This window comes from Hippichthys cyanospilos, chromosome 7 (genome assembly GCF_059441005.1).
Source record: "Hippichthys cyanospilos isolate Australia breed blue-spotted pipefish chromosome 7, RoL_Hcya_1.0, whole genome shotgun sequence".
Taxonomy (NCBI): domain Eukaryota; kingdom Metazoa; phylum Chordata; class Actinopteri; order Syngnathiformes; family Syngnathidae; genus Hippichthys; species Hippichthys cyanospilos.
The window spans coordinates 23,928,831-23,942,265 of NC_142375.1; the positions used below are offsets into that span (position 1 = coordinate 23,928,831).

At 46.3% G+C, this 13,435-nt stretch overlaps 1 protein-coding gene across 3 annotated transcripts in view; it reads left to right on the forward strand.

The window, feature by feature from the left end:
* Nucleotides 1-7,504, forward strand: part of lcor (ligand dependent nuclear receptor corepressor) — a 52,767-nt gene extending 45,263 nt beyond the window's left edge. For all 3 annotated transcript variants that reach the window (XM_088419102.1, XM_088419101.1, XM_088419103.1), the window contains 2 exons: nt 1,155-1,230; nt 4,455-7,504. In XM_088419102.1, coding sequence (XP_088275228.1) covers nt 1,155-1,230; nt 4,455-5,610 — 1,232 coding nt within the window. In that variant the 3' untranslated portion in view covers nt 5,611-7,504. The remainder of the gene's footprint in view (nt 1-1,154; nt 1,231-4,454) is intronic.
* The last annotated feature ends 5,931 nt before the right edge of the window (nt 7,505-13,435 follow it).

The following is a 13,435-nucleotide window of genomic DNA, read 5'->3' on the forward strand; positions in this document are numbered from 1 at the left end:
CTACATGTATTGCTGTACCGGTTGTGCTCGAATGTCATTTTTTTAATGTTATAACTACTGCCACAACAATGCTAGCTTGCGTTGCATTGTGTGTTTGCATTTAGCTCAATTTTCGGTCGTTTGAATGCACAAAATTAATCCTGTTGTTTTTGTATTTGGTTATGGTGTCACCTCATCTCTTTGTTTTTTTTTTTTTTTTGTTGTTGCTGCGATTAAATGTTGAGTCAGAAGATTAGCATGGCCTAGCGTAGCATAGCGTACAGCGGCGGCTCCGTGGCCCATTTAAGGGCTGCGCGGGTCAGCAGGGTCGCCTGCACTTTAGAGATTATTAAATACACACAAAGAAAAACAGCCTGCTCAATAGAAAACAAAAACAAACTGCTTTTTAAAGTCATTATGTTTTGTTGTTTATTTATTTTTTCTGCGTTGTTTAGTTTTTAACAAGAAACAAATGTTTATTTATAAAGTACTGACTTTACTACCTATTGTAATTTATTACTTTCGTATCTACAGTAAGTAAAATAATTGTTACAACTGTACTTAAGTACCTAAAGTTAATTTGGTCCTTAATTTACGCAGAGTAATCGATGACTCGTTTTTCGACCTTGCTTTTGCCAAAAACATGAAAACGTTTGAAATAAATAAAAGAAGAAATAAATAGTTGGGAAAAAGGCAGAAGACAAATTATGATCAATAATTGTGACTGAATATTTGGTCTCTAAAAAAAAAAAAAAGTAAAAATACATCTTTGGGATTGAGTGAGTTTGTATAACCTATTTTTGAATATTTTCTATATAGAATGAATAGATTATGTAATATCATTTGCATATTTCCAGCGAACGCTGGATTTGTTGCCGGAATCTTTTTTTTTCTTTCCCATGCTGCCACCAAACGATGCGCGGCGTGCCGATTGATTGATTGGTTAATTGATTGATTGAGTGCCGCCGGCTAAGGCCGCCTATTATGGACTTGTCTCCGCTAACGAGCTGCCGAGCGATTAGCGGCGGCGTGGAAGTCGGGCAAACGTAGCCGTGGAAACGCTTTCACCCTCGCAGCAGGATTGCAAAGTTATTTTACGAACTTTGTGTGGGGGGCGGGGAACACGTGGGAAAAATTCTCGACTGTAATCCCATGTTTTTATGTCCTTTGCTCAGACGGCGTTTTAGATCTCTCCACCAAGAAGACCATCAATGACAAGCAGGGTTTCTCCTCGCCACGCGGACTCAAAGGGTAACTATGCGTACGCCTCACCTGTCAATCAAAGCGCATTCAAAATCTAGGCTTTAAGTCAATTCAATCCCAAACAGTCTGGACTTTCAATCCTGGATTTATCTTTAAAAAAAACAAAAAAATCAAGCGATTGGCTAATGGAGTGTCTAGAAATGGGCTCCTTTGCTGCCATTCAAAATTGAAAATATTTTCAATTTTGGACATATTGAAAACCCCATGTTTTATCATGCGTTTCCCCCGTTTTTTGCTTGAATCCGTTCAACGGCGACTCGCGAACGGGGGCGCAAAAGAAATTTTCGTGTTGACCCCCCAAACTGGTATAGGGTCCAATTTGCAGCATCTCAAATGTTCTCTTTTCAACATAAAAAAAACAAATAGCGATGCATTCATGGTCACTCTGCACTTTGCAACACCTTCCACACGACGAACCTTCCCTGATATTTGTAAACACCTGGATGGGAGGGGGAGGGCGGTGTAAGCCCAATATCCTGCTCCACAGGCCCTTAGAACAGGATTTCGGATTCAGCCCGGGGGGGCTTCGGGGCTCTCCTGGTCCCAAAGACCCCTGAAGGCCCCCCTAAGGCGCCCGGCTCCAGTGGGACTCTCTAATGATTTACTCATGAAATATTCACTCACGGATGGATCTCTACCCCCCCCGGCCCCCATGCACGCTCCCTCGCTCAGCAGCTTGATTGCTTTTGTCTGAAATGACAACATATCGCATGCTACTTTTGTAAAAACATTATTTTTACAATTTCAACAATAGGCATGAAATATGATATGTTGTAGTAATGGGGGGGTTCATATTGATGTCAATAAAATTAAGATGAGGTGTATACAGCCCCCCCCCCTCCCTATGATGTACAGTACCGTATTTTCCGCGCTGTTAAGGTGCACCTAAAAGTCTTCACTTTTCTCAAATCTGGACAGTGCGCCTTAAACAGCATATAAATTGCGCGTTTTAATCTTATGAAAAAAAATCATGGATAATAGAACCAACAAACATCAAATTGACATTAGCTACGGCTAACTGTACATATTCGCATCAAAACACATATGTAACGTAGCACTTCGGGCTGTCGTGTCTGCCGTTAACGCTGTTAGCACGTCGTTTTCGCTTTGGTGATGACATCACACAGGAAGCACTTGGCATGACCCCAAACTAAACTCAAGTAAATGTAGACGCCCAAAACAATCCCAAAAAGAAATATGATTGCTCTTGTTATTGATTCGTGGATCACTGGAAATGTCAAATAAAAATGTACAAATTACACATACTAAAAAGGCGTCTCTCAAGTGAACTAGATTTAATATGATTCGTTTAAAGGGTTTAGGATCTTTTTTATTATTATTATTATTATTATTATTCTTTACATGATATATCTTCATTATTAGTCACCAGTGTAATTCTGCTGTGTTACCTTTTTGATGCCCTTTTCTAATTGAATATTATTCACTAGAAGCCTTTAGGAACATTTTTGGGGCTTGGAACGGATTAGGCTATTTCCATGTAAAAAGCGGCTCCGCTTATGAAAGATTCATGTTACGAAATGACTCGCGGAACAAATTAATAAGTAGAAATTCCACTGTAAATATGTGTTGCGTAAGAGATAATATGCAGAGGCGCGAATGAACAATTTCACCACCAATATGTCCTTTGGAACAATATTGGACCTGAAAATGCATACTGTTTACAAAAGAGGGGTATAGCCATTACATATGATGATCTATATGTATATGAGGGGTGTGTAGACTATTATTAACGTCAAAATCTCTCTGATGACTCTATTGTAACGGACTCCGTAGCCCTTTGCTAACCTCGTATTATTTTCCTGGAGGCTTGAGGGCCCCTCCCACTGTGATAATCTCTTTTCAGACTCCTGCTGAGCCACCGCCACCATCAGCTCACACACACACACACACACACACACACACACACACACACTTTCTCATTGCCTAAAATGAAGTATTTACGCGTACTAATTTTAGTCAGTTTAGAAATTGCATTTTATTTCTTCCAGGGATGTTGGATATGGCTTTTTTTTCCCGGGCTGATACCAGTGGAGTAGCATGTTGCCTTGCTTTTTGCTTTTTTTTTCTGACTTGTCTGACTTAGAGGGAAGAAAAATATCAGGAAAACTAGCGAAACTAAATCACCCCCCCAACTCCTAATTAAAAAAAAAAAAGATTTTTAGCTTGGTTGTTGACATGGTTCAAGCCAGTTTTTGTCTAATAAAAAAAACCAAAAAAAAGCTGCATTTAAAAAGGTGTGTGTCGACTTCTAGTGCAAATCTACTTTTGCCGGCTTTTCTTTCCATCTGATCAAGTGAGTGTGCTGTGACGGTGGCCTTCCTCTTCCTCTCCTCTTCTCTCCTTTCCTTCTCCTCTTCTTTTTCTTCTTCTGCTGTTGCCACGACGACCAGGCGGCACTTAAGTGGAAGCACTTTGCATCTTTCATCTCGCCGCAGACGCATTTGCATGCCGCCGCAATGCTGTCTGTTCATTTGACATCCAGTTGGAAAAAAAAAAAACAAAAACAAAAATGTCACGGACAAACAAGAACTGCTTTTTTCCAGAACTCTATTAAGTCGAAAGTCCAGGCAAGAATCCGCAATGCTTGGTTTTGTCCGGTTTGTTTATCGACACGGTCCGTGACTCTATATTTATTTATTTACGTATTTAATTTTCCATAGTCTTGGACAAAATCCTGCACAAGGATTATACCGGTCAACCATTCCCATAAAAAAAAAAAAAAAAAAGGTGACGTCAATTGACGTCGATGGCGCTCCTCGGAAGGGTTCCCATTTACGTCCTTTCACGTCAACGGTCCTCAAAGTGTTTCATGTATTTTTGAAGTCCACAGATGTGAATGACAGTCAATAAGGTCACTCCCTCAATCGCAAAGTCGTATTTTTACATTTTTTGGAGTAGATATCCAATTTCAGGTCATTCAAATTTTTCCCTTTTTTTGTCTTTTCGTCGAGTATTTGACAAGAAATGATATGAATTAGGTAGTAAAGTAAGTAAATAAATTAAGCACTAAAGTATTCATGTACTTTAGCAGTCAATTATTGCTATTATTATTTTCCCTTTTACCCGAAATGCATACGGGTTCCAAATATGGGTTGGACGACTAATGATCGGCGCCGGTCCCGGAAAACCACACGGGTCCATTTCCAGATCCCGGCCCCTGATTTCCGAGTTGTGTTTTTTCCCCCGCACAGGCAGCCGGCAAAGGCGGAGCGTCCCGCCAAGGCGGACCAGTCGGCGGCAGATGCGGACGAGGACGACGGCGCGGCGCGGCGGCGCCTCCGGGACGGCCTTCGGGACAACGCGCTCAGCTCCTTCAAGCCGCCGCTGGCCCGCTCGCTGCGCATCAAGGAGGAGTTGCTCAGCCAGAAGCACCGCCTCCTGAGCCAACCCGGCGCGCTGTCATTGGCCAGCCTGGAGTCGGCCGGCCTCCTCAATCACGGTCAGCCGCACTCCCCGCTGGGCCAGAAGGGCTCCTCGTCTTTCTGGGGCAGCAAGGCCCACCTGGAGAGCCTGATGAAGCTCAAGCAGGCCAGCGGCGCCCTGAGCGGGGCCCTGGGGGAGCTCAAGGACCTGCCTACCTTCCTGGAGAACCATCACAACCACCACAGAGCCTTCTCCTTCAAAAATTCTCTGCTCCACCACCACAATCAGGTCTCCAAGGCCCAGCATCACCACCACGACGCCAAACGGGACCACTCGCCCCCGGTGGACCTGAAGATCCCGCAGGTCCGAGGCATGGATCTCTCTTGGGACTCCCCCGCCTCGGATCTGTACGGCTTCGGCGGGATCGGGGGCGGCGGCGCCGGCGGGGGGCTGGTGGAGAACGCCCTCAGCCGGAAGCTGAGGGCCATCCTGCCCAAGCAGAACCGGCGGGGCGGCAGCTTGGGAAGCCTGCTGGACGGCGCGGCCGAATACTGGACCGCCGACTTGGAGCACTCGGCCTCCGGGCCGGCCTACTCCACCTCGGATGCGGAGGGGGACCCCAACTCCAAGCAGCCGCGGAAGAAGAGGGGCCGCTACCGGCAGTACAACAGCGAGATCCTGGAGGAGGCCATCGCCGTGGTGATGAGCGGCAAGATGAGCGTCTCCAAGGCGCAGAACATGTACGGCATCCCGCACAGCACCCTGGAGTACAAAGTCAAGGAGCGCATGGGCACACTCAAGAACCCCCCAAAGAAGAAGCTCAAGCTGATGATGAAGATGGAGGCGGCCGGCCCGGAGTTCCCCGCCGAGCCGGAGACCGCGCCCGCCGTCAACCCGCGCGACCGCCAAGCCGCCGCGCCGCCCTTCCTCGGGCCCGCCGAGTTCAAGGCCGACGTCAAGGAAGAGCTGGAACCCGTCGAATAAGCGGCCCGACTCCTCCGGGACGGCGGGACTTCATTCGTGCCAATTTCCTTTTTGCGCTATCCGGGCCGAGCACAAACGCGGGGACGAAAAGCGAGACGGCCCCTCCGACGCCGACCGCTTCGTCGGAAACTTTTTCCCGCCCGGGACCAACCGCGACCATTTGATGAAATTCCCTCCAGCATGCGGATGATCCCTCCCGTCGGGTTGCAGAGGACGGGGAATTTGACGGAAAATTTCCTCAAAACGTCCGCCCAACCGCTATCGAAAAACACCCTCTTTCCATGGGAATTAACTGTCATTTTAGACAAACTTGCATAGCCCGCAAACGGCGGCGTTAATGTTCCTTAAAGCCACACGTAAAACTTTTCACTTTTTCTTGATTGCGGCAGCGCCGTACGGACAAAAGCGGTAGAGTTTTGCCTGTATTTCCCGTGAGGACATTTTCCACGGGGACCCGCAAACTATCAAGCTAGCAAATTTGCCGTAGCTAGCATTAGCACGATCCTTTTGTTTTTAGCTTGGAAAGCTACTTAGCCAGGAACAGAGGAAGGGCGGCCTCGCTCGGAAACTCCCCTCGTCTTTGCGCTCGCGCCGATTTTCGGCCGTCCTTTTTTCTGGGTAGCGTCCGTTCCTCTTTAGAAAAAAGGACGTTGTTTTTGCGGCCTCTGCCACCACCGCGGTAATCGGACGTCCGAATCTCGGGAGCGCCGTCTCGGGAGCGAAAAGAGGCAAGCGGCGTGCGGCGGCCGCCGTGTTCGTAGTTTTTCGTGCGGCGGGGTTCCCGCCGCCCCCCTCGAAGTTACTCAGCGCCAGTAAAAGCGATCCAGACCCCCTCACCCCGCGACAAACGTACCATCGTCTAGTTCCGAGAACTGGGAAGAATCTTTCACGAAAAATTCCTTTGTACTCAGTACTCCGTTAATTCCCATGGAGAGTGTCCAATTTTGAATATTCACAGAAATTTGCAACCCTTAATTCCCCCAGGCGGAAGAACCCCGAAAGCCAGCCAGGACCCTTGCCCCCTTACCACTTCTCCGGACCCGGCCCCTCGCGGGCTCTCGGGAACATTCCAATTTGGGCAAAGAGACAAAAGGGCATGACGTATACGCTTGGGAAAACAAACAACAACAAGATAACTATTGACTATTAAGTGTACCTCCGAATCAACGCCGTCAAGATTCCTCGTCGGGGTTGCGAATCGAAACCCGCCTGCCAGGTAGCCATGATGCTTTAACCGCAAGACCTTTCTTTCCTGCCCTCGACGTCCCGCCGAGTTCTGCGCGGAACGAGAAGACACACAAAAAGTCATTCAGGGATGCATGTTTGTGAGTTTTGTGACAAACTACTGACTGGTGAGATCATTTTTTTTCCCTTCTTTATGTTTTCGTTTGTTTGTTTTTTTCCGTTTGTTGGGTTTTGCTTTCTTTTGCACTACACTTTGGGTCCGGCGCGTTGGCGGACCAGGTTACCTCGGCATTGTTGCCCCTCGCATCATGCACTTATTACGGTCCGTCTCACTAGCCGGGTCGGGAGGGTCCGCCGACGCCGCTGCCGCCGGATCCCGAGGCGGACGGGCCGCGGCGGCGCCGGCGCCACCTCATGGACCTCCGCGGCGCGCCATCGTGGAAGGCCGCCGCGCTTTTTCGGCCTTTCAGGATGGGCGCCGAGCTCGGCTGCTATCCGCACGACGAGCCCCCGCTTCTATGCTAATGTCTTAGCGGGGCCTCGGCTGACCGTTGGCTAGCGAGCTAGCTAGCTAGCCTGGGCTTAGCCAGGACACTTTGCTGATGTTTGTCTTTCCTCTTTTCCTTTTTTTCTCTTCTAATCAAGCTCAACTTAATCGAGTTGCTCTCCATCCAATTTCAAGTTTTAAAGGCAGTTTACTACTACGACAATGTGCATTTATATGGGGTGGGGGGGTGGGGGGGGTTCATATGCAGTGGGGTGGGGGGGGTTAGCAGATAGTCAGATTTAATATATTATAAATTATTACGACTGATAAAAGCCAATTGTTTCTTTTCTGCTGGTTGTAAACTCAGGGTGTAACTGAGACGTGGCTTTCAAACGGACTACTTAGCAAAAACGGCGGCCAAGCTGACCTGCCGCGCGTTGCATCGCAACTCCCCCAAAAAAACTACAAAAAACAACAAAAAAACACACACACACACACACACACACACACACAAAACAAACCCATGACACTCCCAACGATCCCACTACTTATACATCATAGCACTTTGGGACATTAAATATGGCAGGTTGCGCACGTGACCTAGCTTTTCTCTCGAGGGTGGGGGCCAGCACCGAGACTCCACTTGTGTCTGTCTCCCACTGGGGGGGGGGGGCAGAAGTGGTTTTGCCCAGTTCTGCGCTGACAAAAAGGCAGGAAAAACATCCCTCAGAGGACGGATGGAAAGAAAAAAAAACAAAACAATTGTTTTTGTCGGGTGTCTTTCGCACGACGCTCAAGACAAGAATTAAAATGTGGTCACATATAGATATATCGTGCTCACACAACGAGAATTTGTGCACACAAACGAGATCTACAGTGAGCCCTCGCTTCTTGCCACGGCAACTCCTCTGAACTTGAAGTACTGCTTTACACAGAAATATTGAAATCATACATTTTTAAACCTTATACGGTCACTGTGCTGTTGTCCCTTCCGGTTTCCGTTTCCTTTGGCTGTCGTCTGGCAGAGAGCCGCGCTTATATTCGCCGCACCTGGAAGTCTAATTCAAGTGAAGCCTGGAGCTGGCCAAACATGATAACAAGCAAAGTCTAATCTTGAAAAATGACATCTAGGTAAGAGATTTACAACGCTCCACAGTCCACGGTCTGATCCCCGTTATCGCGAGGGGGTCTGATGAACAACGTGAAAAACGAGGGATGACTGTAATTAAGTATTACGCACGCAAAATACTGCAGATATTTTCAGTAGAGTTGGGAAAACAAAATGGAGCGCCGGAACAATGAGGTCAAAAGCGAGCTCAATTTGTTACCCTGATGTTTAGTGCTCACAAAATGCTAGTTTGTGTGTGCAAAATACTTACCCAAATTACTAGACAAATTTGTGTTTTGTGCGCGCAAATTAGGCACGGCACAGTCCCGCACAAAAACGCATTGTCAAAATCCGTTAAAAAATGGAACGCGTCGTAAACAACCAAGTGCAGTTCCTGGCAAGGGTGAGCTCCACGTTACCCAGACACCCGCTGCTAACAAAATGTTTACAAAATGCTAATTTGTGCAAAATACTGACCCAGTGGGTTATCAAACCCACAAATCAGTATTTTGTACACACAAATGAGACATAACTATGTATTACTCACACAAATACGGAACGTTAACTGAATTTGACTTTTAGAAAATCTATGTTTTCGGCTCTGAGTTTAGCTCCACTTGCTAGCCAAAAGTCCAGGGAACAAAATGGCTAAATTTGCATTTTTGTGCACACATTATATCTATATTTTGGCCACAATTGATTATTTTCTCCACGTCGTGTTAGGAGATCTCTACGTCTTTGTTGGTTTGCCTTTTTTTGGTGTTTGTTTTGCTCAATGTTGTTGTTAGCTAACCAGACAATTCACTCCTCTAAATGTACTGTATGTTTTACTTTGATTTTTTTTGTTTTTTCTTGAAAATGGCATGCACCGCTTTGGTCGGGGCTGATTTGTTGGTGGGGGTCCGGGCCCCGTTGGATATCGACCCGGTCGAGACAATTGAGACTTATTGAATTAGCGCCGGCGGCTAGCGCTTTCACACAATCGCTCGCGGCTTGATTGGCAGGCATGCGCGGCCGGCCGACGAGGAAAAGACTTCCTGCATGAAATGCATCCACACTTTCAACAATGCTGAGCATTTAAAGTGTCTAAAAAAAAAAAAAAAAACCCTCTCGCGACCAATCATTGCGATCAAGCAAATAGGCGTCCATTTTGGTTACTAGCGTGTAGCATAAATTTGTGTTGGGGAAAAAAAAAAGCCAACCTCAACGTAATTGGCACTTATTTTGCATGGAAAAACTTGCAGCACTTATCACTTTTTCTTTTTTTAAAAACACATTACTGCAGCAGCAATGTGCAAAAAAATCATTTGTAGCGCCACCGCAAATAAAACCACCAAGGTGTATAAACCAAACTGTACAAAAGTACAAAAACAAGTATTAAATGACAAAAAAAAAAGAAATGTTAACCGAGCGAAGATTACAAAAAAGTTGAGTGTTAATATTTGGGGGGTCCCGACACAAGTTTTTCACTTGCCGTACGATATTGCTATTGCGGCCTGTAGTGTTCGAAACCGATATCGATCCAGTATGATATCGGCAGGTATTAAACGTGCTTTTATTTTGAGTGTGAATAAATGACAGTTTTTAATTGATTCAAGTGTTGGAAGAGTCTTGATCAAATGAAACTATCCAAATTTAGATTGACGGATGTAGACCGTTGTAATCCGCTATTGGTTTTGGCTTTATGGGACCGATATCGGATGGGACGCCCTTAATTGATAGAGCTCCGCCGATCGTCCCGACAAGAGCGAAAAACGTGCTAATGTTTGCCCCTGGGGATCGCCGGCCTTTAACGGTTGGACAAATTTGGAGACAAATTAGGATTTTCGGACACATGAGAATTGCGCCAGACGCCGGTGGTACATTATGCTAACAGTAGTTCACGCTATGTCAAGATGTATTAAAAAAAAGACCAAAAAAAATGATTAAAAAAAACTTTTCTCCCTCATTATTAACCCCGTCCTCTACAAAAAAAACAAACAAAAAAATACACACAAAAAAAAAAAATTGTCCAGGCTCTGTTGACTGTTAATTGTTCTTGGGGGGGTAGCACAGGCGCGGGTCCCCAAGAGGACCGGGGAGGTGCATGCCATTTCTTTTGATTCCGTCCGGCCTTGTTTTTCCGCCGCCACGACGACGACGACGACGACGACGTCCTCTCGCGCGACGCGCCGACCTCTACGATAGCGGGATCAATGTATTTGTACACAAAGACGCTGGCTCTCATGTTGAATGTAGAAGACAACGAACGGTAGCCTTCAGTACTGTAAACGTCTCAGGATGCAGCCGGCGGGATGAGGGCAGCAATATTAGTCAGTCGGGGGGGAGAAAAAAAAAAACTGCGGCGCAAACACCTAACTACCTGAAACAGATGGACATATTTATAGATTATATGAATAGAATATGAAATATGATATATGGACCACACGTTATACCTCAATCTCACTAGAAGGACTTCTTTGCCGTGCCTCGTACTTTGCTGTATCCTAGCGACGGGAAACGTCTTTTTCCCTCCGCTAGCGCTGTTTTTTTTTTCTTTTTTTTTTTTCTTTTCTCGAGTCGCCTCCCTTTCGCTGAAGGCGAGGTGTCAAGTGACTGACTGACCAATATTTGCCACCCTACCTCGTATTTCTTCTTCGCACACACACACACTCAAACAAACACACTCACAAGTCAACCTTAGAGGGGTCGTGGCGCGGATCCTTGCGGGACGCCCAAAAAACACTTTTTGGGGTTTTGGGTTTCACACCTCCAGGGTGACGAAAAACAACTCGCTTCTTTTTTTTTCGGACTTTCTCACGCGAGGAATCAGAGACGGGAGTGCTAGGTGGGAAAATATGACGCTTTTATGTTGCGCGTGCTTGGCGCCGTCGTTTTGTTGTTGTTGTTGTTTTTTGATGTTTTTGTTTTCAAGACTGCCAGGAAAAGAAAAAAAAAAACAAACCGCTAACCTCACAGACGCCACGCCCGTGGTGGTCGTTTCCTCTGGTGGTTGTCGTGGATACCTCAGGTCTGACCACTTTATCGAAGCAGCTGATTGTACAATAACAACACACGCGCGCACACACACACACACACGCACGCACCAACCGTGAAGAATCAGGACTTTTAGCGCCCGTTTTTAAAAATCCCTTTCCGTCAATGTTGTTGTTTTTCGTCTTGGCGTTCAACAAAAGTTATTTCCCAAGTTTTGAAAAGTCAGGTTTGCTGTGAACGCGCACCGTCGTATTCCCTAACACGCGCGCACACAAAGGCAAACACGCAGCGGTCGTCAGGTGGCCATATGTTGAGTGGGCGGATTCAGACGTTTAATTGCGCGTCTCCATTCCCGAGAAGGCGGCGGGCGCTTTTGCTGGCTTTCTTCTGCCTCCTCATTACCCATTCCTAAAAAGTGGACGTCCACCATTTCTTCTCGCAAAACGGCTTTTGTGTACATCCTGCCAGGCAGGCATCCTTTCTTTGTGTAATTTGGCCCTTTCCGCATACTTTATTATATAGGTATATAATATACCCTCCCGAGACCCGGCCTTGTCCTTTGTTGTCCACTGTTGTGTCCGTTTGTCTCAGAAAGAAAGCAAAATGAGTTGTAAGCAACCCAAGAACATCTTTTGAAAAAGGCCAGGATGTCCTCCGATGAGCATAGCAGAGTCAAAGCATGTACTGTTGACCAAAGACAAATGTCCGCTACGTTGGACACAAATGAATAGATTTTGTCTCGTGATGGAATGGATTTTTTTGTTTGTTTGTTTTAACTTTTGCGATAGTATCAGAGCCACGTGAGGGAATGCTTGTAATCCTCAGATATCCTCCAACCAAACGTGTCCTCTTTCGTGTCCATTTGCCAGCGTCCCAGGTTATTTCATCCCACCCAAACGCATGATTGAAAGGGCCAGGATATCCTCTATTGAGGACACCAGGAGTTAATCAATGAGTCAAACAATATAGCACAAAAAGAAATGTGTCCATTTTGTTTCATCAAGACAGCAAAGGGAATCGCGTCCCACACAAACACTTGAGACAGCATTGAAAAGGCCAGGATGTCCAATACTGAGTACTTTAGGGTAGCAAGAATAAGTCAAATGATATAGTCAAAAAAATAAAAAAACGTCCACTAGAGTGGACACAAATGACTAGGCTGAGTCTCAGGCTGCTCCGCATACTTTTTGACAATACTTGGACGACAAGATGAATCTCTTCCCGCCCAAGCACACGAGACGTCATCAGAAAGGTCTGGATGTCCTCTACTGAGGACACTAGGACTTGGTAGAGTAGTTCCAGTGAGTCTAAAGATTGAGACCAAAAACAAATGTCCCCTTCAGTGGACATAAAAGGATGGGCCGGCAGAATGATGGCGCCAAAGCACTACATTTCCCTCAAACTGGGTTTGCCGTCTTTTTCTGTCAAAAGTGACAAGCTCAACCAGCTCCTCCGTCCGATATTTTAGCCGCCGAGGACGAGCGTTTGTCTTTATGCCGTTAGGTTGCGTCCCGCCTCTCGGGCCGTCTTAATAGCTAACAATCCGCGGAGGTTATTTGAAGCTAATAGAGCCTCTCCAACCTGGGCGGACGCTCGGGAAAATGTCAAAGCGATTGAGCGGACGTTCGAGGAAGCTAAATGCGCAGCTGAAAAGGCCAAACGGCCCTCGGCAAAGACGGCCCCGGACAACTTTTCTCCGAAGTACGCTCGCTTTTTGACAATGCGGCGCATAATGCGGCGCATCCCCGTTCCGATGCCGAGTTTTGCTCGGATTTAAAAGAAAAAAAAAAAAAGATTTCAAAAACCCGTTCTGCCATCGTGACCTTTAACCGGCGCGGTCGATTTAGTCATTTTTATTACCAACGAGGACAAAATATCGTGCTTGCAAAAGCCGGCACGCCCAATTTTTCAAAATCACACAAATACGATATTGTTGTAGTCGGCTTTCCATGACTTTGTGCTTTTGGCCTAAGACTGACTGCAGTTTAGAACACTTTGTAATTCCTCAAATTTGACTCAGAAATTCAGTTCCGGGGGAAAAAAAAACCCCTGAGAAACGACGATAAAAC